The 22,078-nt window shown below is 34.0% G+C and overlaps 1 protein-coding gene across 1 annotated transcript in view; it reads right to left on the minus strand.

Annotated features, from left to right (window-relative positions):
• Positions 1–22,078, minus strand: part of KCNH5 (potassium voltage-gated channel subfamily H member 5) — a 318,849-nt gene that overhangs the window by 287,274 nt on the left and 9,497 nt on the right. Inside the window, exon 2 of the mRNA XM_063091599.1 lies at positions 4,285–4,408. Coding sequence (XP_062947669.1) covers positions 4,285–4,408 — 124 coding nt within the window. The remainder of the gene's footprint in view (positions 1–4,284; positions 4,409–22,078) is intronic.

A 22,078-nucleotide genomic window follows, 5' to 3' on the forward strand; every position in this document is an offset into this window, starting at 1 on the left:
TTTTAAGTGCTGCTCCCCCAAACCCTATAATCCCCTTTAAACATGCAATATTTTTGTGTCCTCCAATAAACAGCAAAATGACCCAAAAGCTTGGAAATGCAATTACTTGACAATAAAATGGACTAGATTTGAAATTCCTAGGAATCCCAGTGTCATCAGAAATGTTTTTGGGGTTTTTATGTTTGTTTGGTTTTGTTTGTTTTTTAATTTTAGCTAAAACAAAAATGAGACAGTACCCAGCACACATCAGATTTTTTTAAACAGAAATTTAGATACTATCAGGACATAGCAAGGATATAAGAAAACCAGAACCCTCACCCATGGCTCGTGAGAGTAGAAACAGAGGGCCATTCTGGACAGCAATCTGATAGCAGTTAATTTACAAATTCTGCATATATTCTATTATCTGGCAATGCCTTGCAGGCATAGAGACAAAAAACCTTTTGCATAAGGCCACAGAAGATATGCATGCGGATGTTTATCTCTAAGCTGTTTGAGGTAGCAAAGTGTTGGAGGTTGGATTCCATGACTAGTAGAATGGATAGAAAAAATGAAGGCTGCAAAGACAATGGAGCGCTAGACAATGATCAGACATAATGAACTAGATTATCACATAGCAACATAAAGAAAAACCTCATTTCAAGAAGACACATATTTAATAAACTAATGGAAGATGGATTAGAGAGACATACAATAAACACACTAGAATGAGTAATCATGGAAGGAGTAACCAGGATGGGATAAAGGGAAAAAGAAATAAAGAAAAAGAAAGAATGTAAAGAGAAGACCTTGCCCAAAAAGAGCAAAATGATAATATAGTAACAAACTGAAGAGTATGTTTAATTTGATTTTGTGCACCTGGTCCATTGAGGGAGGAGTTGGAAAAGACAAAGAAGGAAAAAGATAAGAAAACAGAAGAAATAAATCTTAGCTTCTTGATAATGTAAAAACACAAATTAATGGGGGTTTTTTTGTATTTTCCCATAAAACAACTCACATTTAAACATTTTTTAAATATAATATGCAATAATATACCTACTTGCCACTTTTAATCCTATTGACATCTGATGCAACTTGTATATAAAAATATGATTCTTTTTTCTCATATATACAGTGTCATAAGCTGCAGTTTCCCAAACATAATGAAGCTCACTGATTTGTAACTTTTTATCTCTTATGTTTGTCATTATTAAGATCAGTAAAATCCTTTGAATTATCTACAAGGTTATTCTTAGTGTCAAATGATTTATCTCCATATTCAATTTGAATTTGGAAATTCCAAATACTATAATAAATTTAGCTATTAACCCTATATTCCTAAATGTGCATATAATTTTCTTCTTTCCTCCCTCTATCCTTATATGTCATTTTCAAAGGCTTTTATAGATTTATTCAAGAAATGGAAAAAAGCTATCTGTAAAAAAAATCGAATCATGATGCAGATACTGTTGTATAAACTGTTTTGGGGATGGCTTGGGGTTGTTTTGGGTTTTGTTTTGGGTTTTTTTACTTGATAATATCTTGTTAGCCTTTTCCAGTGTTATAATACATCCAACCTATGATTTAGAAAGTTAGGATTCTGCCATATTATTTTTCAACAAATCTGCTACTACTAGACATTTTGATTTTTTTCCAGGTCTTCACTCTTCTAAGTTACGCTGCAGTAAACATAAAATGGGTATAGTTAAGTTTTAAAAGGGAAGCACATTAAAATAAATCTTCCTTCTAAAAACACCTCATAGGGCTCAGATATCATTTGCTCATATATTAGATGCTAGTCTCTTCACTCTGGGAGGACATTAAACTGGTTGCAATTTTTAGGTTAGTAAAACACACTTGGCATTTTATGCGAGCAAGTAACGACTGCTTATTTTAAGAATATGATCATTTTGAAAATACTGTCTCTGATAAATGAAGAAGACTTGGGGGAACACTTACACACTTTTTTCACAGTGAAAAAGGGTAACATAACCCAAAACTCTCCCTCACCCACCTCAAATATCATAACAGTTGGGATGAAATACAATAAATAAAAGCATGCAATACAGAAGCATGTGAGACCTAGGTAAGGGTTTATTGCAAAACAAGCCAATCTAATTCAACAAATGCTGACACAAAACACTGTCCCTGGGTCCTGTAGTGCACACAAAAGTGAGCAAGATGGAATCTCTACCTTCAAGGCACTTACAATCTGGTACTGGTGGAAGAAGGCGAAAAGCAGCTGTTTTAAAAGAGAATATGCTAATATAACATGCCAGCATTTTTTAAATAAATCCCTTTGTAGGAAAAATGGCACTTGCCAAAGAAAACAGGCTGGGGATAGGGCAAATATGTGGGATGCAAGAAGGGACGGGAGCAGGACTTAATAATATATCCAGATATGAATAGCAATACTTCTTGAACATGACAACAAAGGCAGTAAGAATAAAAACCCAAGGGATAACACAAGTGAAAGGCCAGATGATGATGCCAGCAGAAATACACACAAAGAACTATAAGGAGTCGAAGAAGGGAAAAACACATCTTGGTGAGGGAATCATAAATACCGTCGGGGGGATAATGGCATGAAGATGGGAAGTCACCAGTCCAAGAAGAAGAAATGGGTGTGGGAACATCTGTGTTCCCGGGAACTCTTGATAGAGCCTGTTCCATGGTCTACCATAAAACTAACTTTTTTCTAACTTAAATCCTGTTGGGGACATAAGGGAGCAGCAATACTTAATATAGACCATAAACCTCACAGAACTTAGAGCACACACCTTAATACACAAGAGCAAATGCCCACCCAATGGTTTAAAAGGCACAAAGACACTGGTGCTACCAAAGAGAGTTTCTTAACCCCTGGCCACCAATTTTTATCAATCTCATTTGCCAATTTCATACCTGGGAGTGAAGATTGAATATGGAAATCGCTTTGGAAAAAGCAAAAATGAGAATGACTAGGGGAATATAAGGGAAGAAAAAAGATGTTTGGACATTATTTTTTAAATCTGAAAGCATCAGAATTATCTAAGCTTCTGGTTAAAAATATTGACTCCTGGCTCCATCCACACTTTGAGTGATTCTGATTCAGTAAGTTTTGTAAAACTTATTTAAGTGATTCCTATGTGTAGTCAGGTTTAGATTCACTGGCATAAGATGATGTCCCTGTCCTCCATTAAGATACAGAATACATACACACACAAAACACACACATATATATACATATACATACATGTACACATACACATATATGTACATATACATATATACATTTATATGTACATATCGACATTTACATATAGACATGTTGCTGTCCTCCATGAAGACACAAAATATATATACACATATTTATACACACACATATATGCACACACACATATAATATACATATATGTGTATACATGTGTGTGTATGTGTATATATATATAATGATTTTCAGCATAAATGGGTAGAAAAGAGATAAATCACTGTTTCCCTGTAAAGTTCCTTAACATAGTTCTACCTCAGTTTTCTCATTTGAAAAACAGAGAATTTGTACTAGGAAAAAAAATTAGATCTCTTGTAGTTCTAAAATAACTTGGTTCAGTGCATAAGTGAGAGTTTTAATGAAAAATTACCTCAAGGAAAAAAAATGGCATCTGGCCTTACTAAAATATTGTGGAAAAATTTAGATTCTCAACTGGTTTTTTAGATATGGTTTCCTTTTCTTTTTTGTGATCTCCTTTTTTCTTAATACTCTCTTTAAGCTCATAGGAATGGTATATTTTAAAAAGGAATTGTTATAAATAATATAAATGTCATTCTGTTTTATATACATCAAACAAAATAGCAATAATGGTACAATGTATCAACATTACAAAGCACATGATTTACACAGGATGTACATTTAATTTGATGTCCTTTAAATGTTCGTGAATCATGCTCTACTTGGCTGGGAATTGTTTACTCTACTTTGTTCAAGGCAATAGCTGCTCCAGAGGTGCTGACACTATCAGTGAATCCCTGATAGAAGATGTTCCTCTGATCACTCAGCACCTACACTAATTCCTGGCTCATAGTAGGTGATCAAAAAATATTTATTGGACAAATTCACAGATATGCAGAAACCTCTCTTTGCAAAAGCTCTCACCAATGGCTCTTAAACTATATGTTTTCATTGACAATTTGGTCTCCTTAATATTCTAATATAATTTTTACCCTATATAGTTTTTATATATGAGTCTAAGTAAGCTTAAGCCTTTTAATCTCATTCAGAATTTGGTTAAATTTGAGAAAAGATTGCTAAGCTGTTCTATTACCTACCTGCAAGTGCTGCTTTTCTGCATGACGTCAGCTCGATGATACCCAGAGAGTTTACAAAAACCGTCATTACTATAAACTACAGGCCAATCCACAATCTGGGCATTTCCCAGTAAGAAACTCGATTCTAAAAAAGAAAGAAGAAAAAGAAAGTTATTTAACTTTACTTAACAATTTATTTTTTTCAAGTAATCAAAAAGGCACATATATAAAGATGGACAAGTGCAACTATGGTTTGTTGTGATACAAATAATATAACCTATTTTTGAAAATGACATTATTAGTTTAGCAAGATCATCAAATGAGACCTGCAATACATTCATTCAAGATTTGTATAAAAATAAAGTTCCATTTAAAAGAAACAAGTGTATAATACTTCTTTGCATTCAAGTAGACCTTAAGCTATAAAAGCAAAGTATGGTTAGAATTAAATAATGTTAATGACTATAATCATTACACCTAAAAATGGGCTAATTTACTAAGATTAGGGCTACTGTCACTTCCCCACAAACTGAGAATACTGAAAACTGGATAACAGAGGCAAATTGGAAGACCCCCTCCAAAAATTCTAACATAATTTTGACAGGATGGGAGAAATTCTTCGTTCATTAGATTGATCTTGAAACACCTAATTTAAAATAGCATTAAAGAGTCCTCTTGAAATAAAATTATTTTCTACATGGCTCACTTCACTTAGCACAGAAGAATTTTTTTAAAGTACCCCATAAATATGTATAATTATTATGTGTCAATTAAAAAATAAATAATATAAATTTTTAAAAACAAATTATTCAAAATATTATTTTCAACCACATACTACACAGAATTTGGAAACTATCAGTATTCTAAATAAAAGAAACTTCTCTGTTCTATTTTGCATAGAAAAGTAGCTTTGCTTTTGCATAAATTAATATAAAAATAACATCTTTTGGAATCAATCTTGACTGACAATCTAATAATTTTAGGCAATAATTTTGGCAGCTGTGTAGATCATATGGTAGTATGTTAACACTAAAGTAAACTAAAATTAAAATAATATTAAAAAATAAAAATAAAAAATTATTTTTTAAAAAAATCTTAAAAATAAAGAATTTTTATAGAAACACTGTACTTCAAAATATCTACCTAAAAAAAACTCCTTCGAACTCATATTAAGGGTAGTGTACAAAAACTAGACATTAGTTTATGAATGAAAGACTTTAAATCCTGACTCACAGTTAGTCTAAAAAATGACAGTGCAACTCAACATTTACTAAGGAGCTCCTACGTAAAAGGCACTGCTCTAGGTCAGACAATGAGATACAAAAAAGATTAGTAAGACATACCCTTTGCTCTTAACAAAATTGTATGTTAAGAATAAAAAATATATAATAACCAAATATAATTTAACAGAATAGATGCTAAATCAAGAAGTACAGGACAGAGTTAAAAGACAACCAACAGAGTGGGAGAAAATATTTGCAAAATATACATCTGACAAAGGATTAATATCCAGAATATATAAGGAACTCAAACAACTTTACAAGAAGAAAACAAGCAACCCAATTAAAAAATGGGCAAAAGAGCTAAGTAGGCATTTCTCTAAGGAAGATATACAAATGGCCAACAGACATATGAAAAAATGCTCATCACTCAGCATCCGGGAAATGCAAATCAAAACCACATTGAGATACCATCTAACCCCAGTTAGGATGGCTAAAATCCAAAAGACTATGAACGATAAATGCTGGCAAGGCTGCGGAGAAAAGGGAACTCTCATACATTGTTGGTGGGACTGCAAAATGGTGCAGCCTCTATGGAAAATGGTATGGAGGTTCCTCAAACAATTGCAGATAGATCTACCATATGACCCAGCCATCCCACTGTTGGGAATATACCCAGAGGAATGGAAATCATCAAGTTGAAGGTATACCTGTTCCCCAATGTTCATCGCAGCACTCTTTACAATAGCCAAGAGTTGGAACCAGCCCAAATGCCCATCATCAGATGAGTGGATACGGAAAATGTGGTACATCTACACAATGGAATACTACTCAGCTATAAAAACGAATGAAATACTGCCATTTATAACAACATGGATGGACCTTGAGAGAATTATATTAAGTGAAACAAGTCAGGCACAGAAAGAGAAATACCACATGTTCTCACTTATTGGTGGGGGCTAAAAATTAATATATAAACACACACACACACACACACACACACAAAAACGGGGGGGGGAAGAAGATATAACAACCACAATTACTTGAAGTTGATACGACAAGCAAACAGAAAGGACATTGTTGGGGGGGAGGGGGGGAAGGAGAAGGGAGGGAGGTTTTGGTGATGGGAAGCAATAATCAGCTACAATGTATATCGACAAAATAAAATTTAAAAAAAATAAAATAAAATAAAAAATAAAAAATAAAAAAAATAAAAAGAAGTACAGGACAAAATGTTTTTTAAAAAATCTGTTTGAAGCCAATAGGAAGCAATCAAAAGTAGGCAAAAATCAGAAAAGATAAACCCCTGAAAAAAGGGAAGTACATTAGATGAGATACTCATTTAACTGTCCATTCCTCAGAGAGCACTTCCACAATCTGATAGAGGATATCTATTAAAAATCTACAGTTATCGTCATGCTCAAAGGTAGGATATTAAACACTTTCCCTTGATCAGAAAAAAGTCAAAGATATACACCCTCAACCATTATACTCAACATCTTATTGGAGACCCAACTAGTGAAATAAGGCAAAAAAAAAAAAAAAAAAGATATAAATATTAAAAAGAAAGGTGTAGAGATTTTTATTTGAAGATGGTATGACTATATAGAAAATCCTAAGGAATATTTGAAGCAATACTTAGAATTAATAAATGAAATGAATCTAGCAGGTTGCAGCATATAAAGTCAATATAAAAGTTGATTGTGTTTCTATATACCAGCATCAAAGCAACTGGAAAATGAGATAAAGAACAATTTCATTGCCCCATAATAGCCAGCCAACAACAACAAAAAAAAAGAACAAAACAATTTCATTTAGAATGATATCAAAAAACATAAAATACTACAAATAAACTTAACAAAAAAATGTGAAATACCTCTCTTCAGTTAAAACTAAACAACACTGCTTAGTTAAATTTAAAAACACATAAATAAATGGAGAGCTGCATCATATGTATGAATTGAAATAATGGATATTTTTAATATGTATATTCTCCCCAAATTGATCTATAGATTCAATGCAATACCTATCAAAATACCAACAAGCTTTTTTGAGGTAATTGACAAAATAATTATAAAATGTTTGTGAAAATGCGAATTACCTAATATAGCCCACAATAAAATCTGAAAAGGAGAGCAAAGTTAGAGAAACATACCACTATAGTAATTAAGATAGTGTGAAATTGGAGTAAGGACAGACAAATAGAATAAAAAGTTCAGAAATGGACCCACACGTAAATGGTCAACTGATTTTTTAAAATGATGCCAAAGCAATTTAATGGGTAAAGAAAAGTCTTTTCAATAAACTCTGCTGAAACAACCAGATAGTCACATGAGCAAAAATTGAACCGTGACCCCTATTCAAACCACACACAAAAAATAATTTGAAGTAGGCCATAGACCTAAATACAAAAGTGAAAACAATAGAACTTCTGGAAGAAAACATAAGGGAAAATCTTGGCAATCATGAGGAAGACAAAAAAAATTTTATGTAAGACATATAGCAATCATCATAAAAGAGAGTGTTGCTAAATTAGACACAATCATCAAAATTAAAGTCAACAACTCATTTAAGGATACTGTCAAGAAAACGAAATGGAAACTGATAGCCTGGGAGAAAATATTCACAGGACAAATATCTGAGAAAGAACTTCTATCCAGAATATACAAAAAATTCCTACAAAAAAACAAACAACCCAATTAACAAAATTGGCAAATGACTTGAATAGCACTTTAGAAAAAAAGGTACACAATAGCCAATAAGCACAAGAATAAGATGCTCACAATCATCAGGCATTAGGAAAATAGAAACTAAAAGCACAGTGATACACAACTGCTCAACAACTAGAATAGTGCTGTGTTTGAATGTCCCACCCTCCCCCCAAACAAAACCTCATGTTGAAGATTAATCACCAATGGGGCAGTGTTGAGAGGTGGAGTCTTTAGGAGCTTATTGGATCGTGAGGGCTCTGCCCTCATGAATGGATTAATCCAATCATGGATTACTGGATTAATGGTTATCATGGGAATGGAACTGGTGGTTTTATAAGTGGAGGAAGAGAGCATGTGGACATGCTCTTGCCCTCTCGCCCTGTGATTTCCTGTACTACCTTAGGACTCTGCAAAGTCCCCACCAGAAAGAAGGTCCTCATCTGATGTTCCCCCTCAACCTTGGACTTCCCAGCCTCTAAAACTGTAAGAAATAAATTTCATTTTTTTATAAATTGTCCAGTGTCAAATATTCTGTTATAAGCAACAGAAAACTAAGACAAGTAGTTATAAAGACTAACCAAACAAACTGTTGATGAGAATATGGAACAACCGTAACTTTTTATAAAATGTTAGTGAGAATATAAAATGATGTGCTCACTTAGGAAAACAGTTTCTTGCAGAGTTAAATATTCATCTATGACCCAGAAATTTCACTCCTAGGTATTTATGTAAGTGAAATGAAAACATATGTTAACAAAAAGACTTGCAGGACAATGTTCACATCAGATTTACTCATAGTATCCCCAAACTGGAAACAATGCAAATGTCCATGACCATGAGATTAAAAATTGTGGATTAAAAATTGTGCCATATTTATACAAGAAATACTACTTGGCTCTAAAACAGAACAAGCTTCTGAAACATGCAACAACATGGATGAATCTCAAAAACATTATGGTGACTAAAAGAGGCCGGAAACTAAAGTGTGTATTACTGCATGATTTCATTCATAGAAAGTTTCAATACAGACAAAGCATGGTAACAGGGATCAGGACAAGGATTTCTGAAAGGAATGGTGGGGGAACTGACAGGAAAGATGCAAAAATAACTTCCTGGGGGATGTAATTATTCTCTATCTTGATAAAGGTATAAGTTGCATAGGTGTATACATTTGTCAAAACTCATTGAACTATACATTTAAGATCTGTGCATTTTACTGCATATAAGTAAATTTAAAATAAACACAAGGAGGACAATAGATAATCCCTTCTGGCCAGAGAATCAGAAGTTTTAGGAAAACAGTGGTATTTGAGTTGAACCTTAGATATGAGAATGGTACTACCTTTCTGTGGTACTTAGAGCAGTCAGAGTAGACATCAAAGTGAGCTAATTCATGCAAAAGTACTTCAGAAATTATAAATTCCTCTGTAAATATATGATATTTTCATTTACATATAGCATTGATTATAAATATTTGTAATATGACTCTCAAAAATTATTTTATTTTCCCTCTTAGCTCAGGCCAATTTATCTCCTCTTATCTATAAGTTCTCCACTTCGTGATTAGATAATTGTGGCAGGCCACATAGCTATATAGTCTCCCTGAACTTAACTCCTCTTGATTTTCAGTCTGATATTAAGACTAATGTTACGTTTTCTGCCTGAAGTTAGATAGAAGAAATAAGTTCTTGCATTTTACTGCACAGCAAGATGACTATAGTTAATAATAATGCATATTTCAAAACAACTAAATAGGAGGATGTTAAATGGTCTCACCACAAAAAAATGATAAATATTTGAGATGATGGATGTGCTAATGACCCTGATTTCATCATTCCACAATGCATGCATGTATGAAACATCACATTATACCTCATAAATATATACAATTATTATTTGTCAATTAAAAATAAAGTACAACTTTTAATAAATAAATTTTTAAAGGATTGCCTCTCAATACTCTGCCTCCATTCATCCAGATCAAGAATTCCAACTGCTTATATCATCAAATCTCAAATCTTTTCACAGACTTACAAAGCTCCCAGAAATTCAGCCTCACTTTCCCTACCTATACAAACATAATTTCTCAGGGCTGGTCAGTTAACTCAGTTGGTTAGTTTGGTGTTACAATGCCAAGGTCAAGGGTTTGGGTCCCTGTACCAGCCAGCTGCAAAAAAAATATATATATATATTTCTGATTACTCCTAAAGTTCATATTATTGCAGTTAGGTCAGTTTCTTCCTATGTTCCCAAAAATATAATCATCCTAACAGAAAATCAATAATGAAACATTGAACTTGAACTATACTTTAGATCAAATGGACCTAACAGACATACACAAAATATTCCATCCAATGGCAGCAGAATACGCATTCTCCTCAAGAACACATAGAACATTCGTCAGAATATATCATATGCTAGGCCAAAAAACAAGTCTTAACAAATTTAAGTTTGAAATCATATCAAGTATGATGAAATCATATCAAGTATTTTTATGCCACCCAGTATGAAAACAGAAATCAATAGTAGGAGGAATTTCAGAAAATTCACATATATGTGAAAAATCATCAACACATGCCTAAACAACCAATAGGTCAAAAAGAAATTTAAAGGGAAATTTTAAAATATCTTGAGATAAATGGAAATACAACATACAAAAATTTATAGGATCCAGCAAAAGCAGTTCTAAGAGAGAAATTTACAGCAATAAATACATACATCAAAAAAGAAGATCCCAAATAAACAACCTAATGTTACACCTCAACAAACTAGAAAAAGAACAAACTAAGCCTCAAGGGCAGCAAAAGGAAAGAAATAATAAAGATCAGAGCAAAAATAACTAAAATAGAGATTAGAAAAACAGTAGAAAAGATTGATGAAACTAACAATTAGTTTTGTAAAAGATAAGCAAATCTTTACCTAAGACTAAGAAAAAAATGATGGTTTCACTGCTGAATTCTACCAAACATTTAAAGAAGAGTGAATACCAATTTGCTGAATTCTACCAAACATTTAAAGAAGAGTGAATACCAATCCTTCTCAAATGTCTCCAAAAAATTGAAGAGGAGGGAACACTTTGAAACAAATTTTATGAGGCCAGCATTACTCTGATACCAAAGCCAGAAAAGGACACTACAAGAAAAGAAAATTATAGGCCAATATCCCTGAGGAACGTAGATACAAAAATTTAAACAAAATACTTGCAAACCAAATTCAACAGCACATTAAAAGGATCATTCACCATGATCAAGTGGAATTTATTCCTGGAATGGAAGAATTGTTCAACCTTCATATATCAGTAAATGTGACAGCACATTAACAGAATAAGGGGCAAAAAAACATAATATCATTCAACAGATGCAGAAAAGCCATTTGACAAAAATTCAACATCCTTTCATGACAAAAACTCTCAACAAATTAGTATAGAAGAAATGTACCTCAACATAATAAAGGCAATATATGACAAGTCCATAGCTAACATCATACTCAATGGTGAAAAGTTTAAAGATTTTCCTCTAAGATCAAGAACAAGACAATTATTCCCACTTTTGCCACCTCTATTCAACATAGTACTGGAAGCCCTAGGCATAGCAATCAGACAAGAGAAAGAAATAAAAGGTATCCAAATAGGAAAGGAAGAAGTGAAACTGTCTCTGTTTGCAGATGACATGATCTTATATATAGAAAACCCTAAAGACTCCACCAAAAACTCTTAAAAACTAATAAACAAATACAGGAAATTTCCAGGATACAAAATCAACACATAAAAAGAGTTTCTATACACTAACAACAAACTATCTGAAAAAGAAATTAAGAAAACAATCCCCTTTACAATAGCTGCAAAAAATTTAAATATTTAGGAATAAAGTTAACCAAGGATGTGAAAGATCTGTACACTGAAAACTACGAAACATTGATGAGAGAAATTGAAAGCAACACAAATAAATGGAAATATATCTGTGCTTATTTATTGGAAGAATTAATATTGTTAAAATGTCCACACTACCCAAACTGATCTACAGATTCAATATAATCCTTATAAAAAATCCCAATGACATTCTCACAGAAATAGGAAAAAATATCTTAAAATTTGTATGAAAAAAAACCACAATAACCAAAGTAACCTTATGCAAAAAGAACAAAAAGACAGACACATAGACCAATGGAACAGAATAGAGAGACCCAAAATAAATACACACATTTACAGTCAATTGATTTTCAACAAATATGCCAAGAATACACAATAGAGAAAAGATAGTCTCTTCAATAAATGGTGCTGGAAAACTGGATATGTACATGCAGAAGAATGAAGTTAGATCATCTCATACCATACACAAAAATTAACATAAAATAGATTGAAGACTTAAACACTACACTTGAACTATAAAACTACTAGAAGAAAACATAGGGGAAATGCTGCATGACATTGGTCTGGGCAAAGATTTTTAAATATGGACCCAAAAGTATAAGCAACAAAAGCAAAAACTGACAAATGGGATTATATCAAACTAAAAAGCTTTTGCACAGCAAAGGAAACAATCAAGAGTGTACAGGCAACCTATGGAATGAGGGAATGTATTTGCAAACCATACATCTAATAAGGGGTTAATATTCAAACTATGTAAGGAACTCAAACTCAATAGTAAGGAAACAAATTACCTGATTAAAACATGGGCAAAGAGCCTGAATGGACATTTCTTGAAAAGAAGATATAAAAATGGCCAACTGGCATATTTAAAAAATGCTAGTATCACTAATCATCATAGAAATGCAAATTAAACCCACAACAAGATATCACCTCACACCTGTCGGAATGGCTATTATCAAAAGAGCAAATGATAACAAGGGTTGGCTAGGATACAGAGAAAAGGAAATCCTTATACACTGTTGGTGGGAGTATAAATCAGTATAGCCATTATGGAAAACAGTATGGGTGGCCACAAAAAATTAAAAATAGAGCTACCATATGATCCAGCAGTCTCACTACTGGGTATATATCCAAAGGAAATGAAATCAGTATGTTAAAGAAATATCTGCACTCCCATGTTCACTGCAGCAATATTTACAACAGCCAAGATATGGAATCAACCTAAGTGCTCATCAAAAGATAAACGGATAAAGAAAATGTGGGGTGCATACATATATATATATATATGTACACACACAAAAATACTGCATGATCTCAAAGTGTAGTGTAAAAAAGCCACATTCATAGAAATAGAGAGAAAAATGGTAGTTACCAGAGGCTGGATGGTTGGAGGGATTGTGGACACAAAATTTCATTTAGGCAGGAGTAGATCTTAAGTGTTCTCTCCACAAAATAATAATAACAATAATAATAATAATAAGCATGTGAGGTAATGTATATGCTAAATAGCTTGGTTTAACTATTCCACAATATATGCACTTATCAAAACATCATGTTGTATATTATAAATATATGACATTTTACTTGTCAATGAAAAAAATAAATTTTAAAACAGTTGCAATACAGTAATTACTTATTGAAGGAACTGCTAGTATTCCAGGAAAGAGGATCCCACAGGCTTAAAAAAAAGACTATAAACATTAAAGGGCCTGCTAAGGTGGGCCTTCTTTCCTCCAGAAATAATCGAGCAAACAAGTGTTTTTCAAACTTTTTTTTTATTGAAGCATATAGTAAAAAGTTTTATATAGTGACTCAAAATCTATATGCTTCGTGCAGATATGTACAAACACAAACACACACAGCTAAAAAAATTTCTCAGACAATACTAATTCTTTCCATGTGAGATATACTCTACTATTTTCTATTCTATTTCAATTTTGAGATGTATTAGTCAAGGCCCATTAAATCAATTTTATACCCCAATGAAGGGTTGGTTGCATCTCATGGTTTTAAACACATGCTTTAAACAACACTTCAAAAGCTTTGCAGACCTCCCTCTCTCATAAACAGACTTTTTTTCAATATATTTGTTAGGATTTGGATCAGGAGCTCTAATTGTTCCTAGTTAACTCTGCCATTAAAAAATTATCCTGCCCCCATCCTACCATTTTCAGTAGATCTACAATGGGAAAATTAAGGCTCCAGCTCAGCAGGGTCCAGCTATTACTATCCTCTGTTGTTGATATATTATTTCACTTATACTCTAGTAACTCTACTTAATAACAAAATTAATAACAAAAGCAATCATTAGTAGAGCCCCTACTCTGTGCTAGGCATTGGGTTTAAGGCTGTACATATCATCTCTAATCCGGAAAACAATTGCATTTTCCTCTTCTACTGGTCACTCACATAAGGCAATAAGTCAGAGACTCACAAAGCCCAGATTTCCAAGGTTAGAATTTTGCTAAATTCTAGTTCTTGGCTGAGATATTTGCAAATTCAAACTCTTTCTAGGGGAAATTGTATCTCTTTATTGCTTTAGATGGAAAAGTAGGAAGACTAGGAATGAAGGAAAAGTCCCAAAGCAACTCACTGTAGGGAGGATTAATCCCTCCTATTAGCTTGGAAGCAGAGTTGTTTAGGAAAAAGAACACAGAAGTTAGAATCAAAAGTGGGTAGTTAGGACACTGCCTTTCTTCAACTCCATTTTTCAAAATATCTACTTGATTTTAACCAACAACATAGAATATAGATAATTTGGGTATTTGCCAGGTACAAACTAGTGTTTGCTCACATATTCAATGAGATCTAGCAACTCAGAGAGTTTTTTAAAACCGACTTAAAGTATTTTTTTTTTTAAAGTCCAGGAAATATGCTCTCTATTGATGTTTATGCTTCAAGTCTGAGTTTGGAAATTTAAACCATCAATGAGTGAAGACTGTATTTTCATCAAGTCCTTGACGATTTCACTTTAGCAATATACACTCTGGGTTTATGGAGGACAAAAAGAATTGCTTCTATCATATCTCAGTGTTTATAAAACCATATAAATTATCCGCAGTGCTAGGTCCTTCACATAAGAAGTCATCAACCGGTAAATGTTCATAACAATCAAAATACCACAAACAGCCATGCCCCCAAATATTCTCCCAGTGCTTAGATCCCATCTTAATACTACCAAGAGGGTTACCATGGAAAACCTGAGAAGTTTTAATTAAGTTACTGGTTTCCTCATACACAAACTGGTGATAGTGATAGCCACCACTCTGGGTAGTTATGGAGACTAAATAAGGAAATATGAATGAATTATTTATAAACTAACTACTGGGGCAAAAAATCCTTATAAACTATTATTGTCTATTATGTATGAGATTCTTTTACAACTGTGTCATATCAGCAAATAGAGCTTACTGTGTATATGGGGTGTGCGTGCGTGCGTGTGTGTGTGTGTATGTGTGTGTGTGTGTGTAATAGAAAAAAAGATAAACTTTTCAATGTTGACTCTGCAAGCCAAAACCTATGAAATTATCACTGAGAACTAAACTACAAAAAAAATTGAAAAATAAGAAACAAAGAAGGGGGGAAGTCAGGTTTTATTTTAAAAAATTAAAGCTAAATTAGATGGAAAGTACTGAACATTAAATAAACTATCCAGGAGATTCTTTTGGAAAGTGTGTATCTGTTACTTGAAACACTCTATGTGTATATGAAATATTCATATAACTGCTGCATTTCCCTGTAGTGATGAAAATTCTTGTTTCAACAAATAAGTCTGATATTACTAATAAATATTAAGAACAAGATAGCAAATTAATTAAGATTGCTTCCTGGAAAATTTTAATTTCCTTTAGCTTTAAAACCTGGTGGGGAAAAGAAGTCTGATTACAGAGGGATAACTTTTCTGCAAAGCAAATGAATTACATATCTAGAAAGTGAGACAGTCCAGAAGTTTTGGAAACACGAAACTATTAAAGAAATTGCTCAGAATTCTCAATGACCATCATCACCACCCTCATTAACCAATCTTCACAATAAACCTGGTTCTGGTTTCTGTTCACAGCTCTTAGCACTTGTAGAGCCATAAATTCTGGAAAATTGAAACTTTCTTGGGATTCAGACTGTTTCAGTCCTTGAAGATGTTTCCAAACATGTCATCTCCAAGTGGTTCAAATACACAGTATGTCCCTGTATGAGGTGCCTAAGAATCTGGGCATTATCCCTACCAGGAGGTAGGATTTTAGAAGATATAAATGAGCAGATTCTTGGATGGATCTCTACAAGGGGCTGAGGCTTGAAAACATCTCATTATAGTCTCCTAAGACCTCTCAGAGACAGACAAGAAATAAAACAAGCACTTTTTCCTCAAGTGTTAGAAGGTTATAAACTAAATCATAGGCCCCCTAGAGACTGCACACTGGATTGGGACAGAGGTTGAGGAAGATTGGCGGCTGAAGATTCTGTTTTAATTGGTCTGGAGTGGGACCCAGGCATCAGTATTTATTTTTGAATCTTCTCAGGTGCTTCTACCATGCAGCCAGGGTGGATACACACTAATTTGGTGCAATGATTCCTAAATGCTGGCAGCTGCAATAGTATCTTGTCAAAAATAGAGATTGCTAAATGCTAATGCAGACACACTGAATTGACTCCGTCATGGTAGAATACAAAACACAGCCCTAGAGGTAAGTCTCATGCTCAGCCAAGTTTGGGACACATTGATTTGGAAAGCATGAACCAGCATCACCTGGGAGTTTATCAGCAATGCAGTAACTGGGATCCACCCAGATCTTCTGAATCAGACCCGCATGTTAACAACATTCTCAAGTGATTCCCAAGAGCATAAGTGCACCCATCTTGTGCATCCTTTCCTTTTACAGATGGAAAGCAGGCTATGAAAGTTAACAGACTCAGTGAATGTATGAAAGGAGCATCTGATGGGGTAAAAAGAGAGACCCAGACCTCAGTATCTAAGACTCTCTATTCTATCACACTATATTTCTGAACTGTTGACTAAGCTTTTGTCTTGTTTAGTTTTGTATTTATACTAAAATAAGGAGGTACTTCTTCTTTACCAAGGAATTTCTTCACACAATAGGAAAATAACATCTACATATTAACCCCATTCCTAAAGGAGATGATACACAAATCATGAGATCCATAATCCTGGCTGCTAGAAATTTCTGGAGGAGAGGTTATATTCAGTCAATGAAAACAATATAAAAGCATGTGGGATATTTTTTCCCTTTCTACCAGAATTTTGGGAAAAAAAATGTTTTCCTCTGAGCTGCTTCAACACGATTAGACTAGGTTTTGTTTGTTTGTTTTATTTTGTTTTTATGAAACTATACCCTTCTGAGATCCAGAAATTCCAAGGACACTAAGAATGGGGGTGGAGAGGGGAAGGAAATAGCAGGAGGTCAAAGGGTACAAGCTTGCAGTTATGGAGGAGGAATAAGTCTGGAGGGCTAATGTACAGTATGAGGACTATAAGTTAATAACGTTGTATTGTGTACTGAAAACTTGCTGAGACTTTAACTCTTACCACAAAACAAAAAGGTAACTACAGAAGGTGAAAGTGACAGGTTAATTTGCTTGACTGTAGTAATCACTTCACTAAGTGTATATGTATATCAAAACATCATGTTATACACCTTTAATATATACAACAAAAAATAATTTCTAAAGACACATTTAGAAAAAAAATAATGGAGGAACACCCATTTGGGGTTAAACCTCTGGCTCTCTCTCCCCCATCTTTTTTATGCAAATTATCCTAGAGAGAAGTGTTTCAGAAAACTAACAAGGAAAAGTTTTCAGATATTTTAATTAGTGACAAGACACCCAGACAAATTCTAGAGTCTGAGGAAGGGAGAAGACATGGAGTAGAGGTGGGAAAGGAAAGGACTTTACAAAGAGAAGAGAACATTTTCACTAATTCATAGTTTTCCCAAGGTCTACGGCAGCCTCTGAGGAAAATCAACTGGATTTTCCCTCTGATTGTATTCATTTAGTCCTAACTTTGGAGAAGCACACCACCCAGAAATCATCGTTCTCATTCTGAAAGCCCTCAAACCTTGGGACAGAGCTCCTCCAGCAGAGGCAAAGTGTGGATGGAAACCCAGAAACCGAGCATAGGCTGTTTCAAGCTGCTCTCATGGATCACTGAAGCCTCAGTGAGGAAGGACAAATTACAGGTGTTCACAGCGCAAGAACTACCCCACCCTCCACAATCCTCTGATTCAAAGAGCTAAAGAAAACACATCCCAAAAATCAATAGCAAAGAAGGTGAATTTTAAGCTTAAAAGAACCCTAATAAAACCCTTGTAACAATCACTAATTTTTTCTAAAAGGGGTTGGTTGGAGAGGCTTTTTCAATGATGCTGATTATCCAATATTCACTATCAAGTTAGGTTTTGTTTAATATTTGGTTTTATTCAAAAGTTTTCTGTGTTTCTCATCTGAATCAGTCTCATTAAAACCTGAAGCTACATGTTTCTAATTCACAAGAACAACCAGACTGTCCACACTAATTACCTGGCTTGTGATAGCTGTTTTCTGAAGTCCATAAGTAGAACACAGAAACCACATCTGTACACAGTTATGCCAAGCTAAGCTCTCTTTGGCTGCATTCTTCCTTTCTTCAAGAGAATGAAAAGGGAGCTATGTGACAAAGTGACAATGGAGGTGATCTTTAGGTCTTCACTCCAAGCATGGTCCTCTTCCAGTTTTCCCCATCTCAAGGAAATCTTCCCTACTTCTACCTATACCCAAATGATTGAGCCAAAACCTTGGGAGTCATCCTTCACACCTCCTCGTTCATGCCATCCAATCCCTTACTAAGTCTTGAGAATTCTGCCAACAAAACATATCAGATGAATTCATTTCTATACATCACTACAGCTACCATACCAGGCCAAACCTCCATCATCTCTTGCGTGGACTTATTGCAACAGTCTTCTAGCTGATCTCCCTCTCTCACTCCTCCTCCCTCCAACCCTTAAACAAATAACCACTGTGACCAGGAGATTTGTCCAGTGCACTAGGAATATAATGCAAAATCCTTCCCCTGAAAATTTAGGCCCCTGTCTCTCCACCCTCATCTCCCATCATTCTCCTTTTTTTTTTTTTTTTTTTTTTGCCCACTACAATCCAACTGCACTGGTCTTTAAGCTTCACAAGCTTAGCCATTCATTTTCTTTTTCTCTCCTTAAGACTGTTCCTGTGTTTTCTCTTTGGCTGAGGTAGACTTCATCCCACTTATTATCTAGTTACCTCTTACTTTAGGAATCAATTTAACACTACTTCCTTAGAAAGGCCTTCCCTGACACTATCTCCCAATTGAAATTAGTCCCTGTTACACATGATCCATAGCACTCTCCCCTTTTCATTCAAAATGCTTACCACAATTTGTAATTGTATATTTGATGTGGGTTTGTTGAATGCCTGTTTCCCCTACCAGGCTGAGATTCATGAGGTCAAGAACCACGTCTGTTTGTTCATCACTGTACACACACAAATGAATGATGAGTGGCCAATTTAAAAATTTAATAAATAATTATAAAGCAATGCTTAGATGTTGTCAAGAATGTAGGTAAGGACCACTGCCTTGGGTTAAATGTCCCCCCAAAACTTAGTCACCACTGTGACAATGTAAACAGGGTGGGAAGCCCTGTTATGGTAATAGCAAGGAGGGGGGCCTTAAAGAGGTGTAGGACCATGCCATAATGAATGTATTAAAAATGGTGGTCAGGGTCATGGTTCTGAGGGCTTTAAAAGAAGAGCACGTAAGAAGTTCTCTCTCTCTTTTCCCCCATTTCCTGCCATGAAAGACCCCTGCATTGCTGTAAAGCCACCACCAAAGAACACCCTCACCAGATCTGCTCCCTAGACTTTGGACTTCCCAGCCTCCAAAAATATAAGCAATAAATTTTGGAGTTTTTTTTAATAAATTACCCAGTTCCAAATATTTTCTTATAAACAACAGAAACAGACTAATACAACCACACTAGGTATATTTCTTCAAGGAAATGAAAATACTGGTTTAAAAAAAAAAAGGGTGTTTCTAAGCATATTTTCTTGCACTTTGAATGGCATTTCAAAACTTGTGAATTTAAATTATGGAGTCTATATTATTTTCTAAGCTTTTCTTCTGGGTGAGTGATATCTACAGATATATTTAAGTTTCATAGAACAGTAACAGCAAGACAATCCCTGAAGCATATACAGCATATTTTATTTGGACTAAATAAAATCTTGGTACAGATGGCTAAACAAAAGTACAAATAGTTTATATGTCACGCCCAAATTCACAATGTTGGTTTTGGATGAATGCACTGCCCCTTTCTATGACAGTAACAGAATATAAGGCTACTCTTTTATTTTCTTACAAAATACACCTTTACCCTACCACCCTCCCCTATAGCAATATAGCAAGTGTTTAGATACATACACTTTGTACCTTCCACAAGAAGACTAATTATTACATAATAATATTGGCAACATTTAGCAGATCATCAGTATGGGAGTTTGAAATATGCAAAAAAAATCCGTTAATTTATTCAAACTTGTTCGGCCGTCATCAAAGATAAAAATATTCCTCCATTTTTCATTTCCTTCAAGATCAAAGGTACATCTTTAAGTTTCTGTGTTTCTTTGATGGCATTAACCTCATCATTTTTCCATCTAGATAAAATGGCTTAGAATGCATGAGATACTTTAACATATATTTCTAAAATTTTAATGGCAGAAATAATAGCAATCCTGTTACAGAAAATATTTCTCCACAAAAAAAAAAAAAAAAAAAAAAAATTCAACTATTCAAAGTTTCTCCAGTTGGCCCTTCATATCTGCAGGTTCCACATCAGTGAATTCAAACAACCAAGGATGGAAAATACTTGACAAAAACAAAAAATAACAAGACAACAATAAATAATACAAATTTTTTTAAAAGCATAACAACTATTTACATGGCATTTTCATTGTATTAGGTATTATAAGTAATCTAGAGATGATTTAAAGTATGCAGGAGGATGTGCAAAGGTTAAATGCAAATATTATACTATTTTATATCAGGGACTTCAGCATCCATGGATTTTGGTATCCGCAGGGGTCCTTAAACCAATTTCCCTCAGATACTAAGGAACAACTGTACTTTAAATAGTTGGTATTTCGTTCATGAGAAAATGGGTTTCTAAAAAGTATGCTGGTCCGAATCATTATAAGTGAAATAAAACTGCAATAACGGCCTACATAATTCATAGCCTTATAATACAACAGAAAACATTCACACTGATATAGAAAATGATGAATTTTAACTAAATGGTACTACAATGCAATTTGTTAAAATATCTGAAGCCATAAGACACACATTAGTGATATAATCTTGGGGACTAAATGCTAATCAGTCAAGACGTGTTTATCAGGGGGAAAAAGGTATTACGTATTTAAAGTCCAAGCATCATTTTAAATCCTACAAATAAATATTTTTTTTAAAAACTACATCTTTTCTGAAGGGATTATACATTTTTTTTGACGTTAACCTTTTAAAGCAATAAAACACTAATGGAAAAAATAACTAATGAAGAACTTCAATTAAAAGACTGGTCTAACCTGCACACATGGTAGAAAAACAGAAGGGAGACTTTTCTGAATGCATTGCAGTCCAGTTAATTTTCTAAAGCTTTGTCCTACTTTTTTTTATTTCTATTATCTATGCAACAGGAGCTAATTGTTCAAGGGAAAGATAAATATCTGTAAATTCAATTCATTTCTCTCCTTTAGTCACATTTCACTGAGCCAGTTACAAAAAGAGGTGGACATTGCTGCTTTCTTCAGCTTCTCCAAGAACTGCCAGGTGCTGAGGTAAATGGAACCAGTGCCTCTTTAATCTAAGTAGTAGGTTTTTTGGGGGGGGCGTGTAGGGAAGGGTTGTTTGTTGTATGTTTTTTTGTTGTTTTGTTTTCATTTCGGCAAATAAGTAAGTCTTTGGTAAAGTGAACCCAAATGCTTTTAAGCTC

The sequence above is a fragment of the Cynocephalus volans genome, chromosome 3 (assembly GCF_027409185.1).
Source record: "Cynocephalus volans isolate mCynVol1 chromosome 3, mCynVol1.pri, whole genome shotgun sequence".
Lineage (NCBI taxonomy): Eukaryota > Metazoa > Chordata > Mammalia > Dermoptera > Cynocephalidae > Cynocephalus > Cynocephalus volans.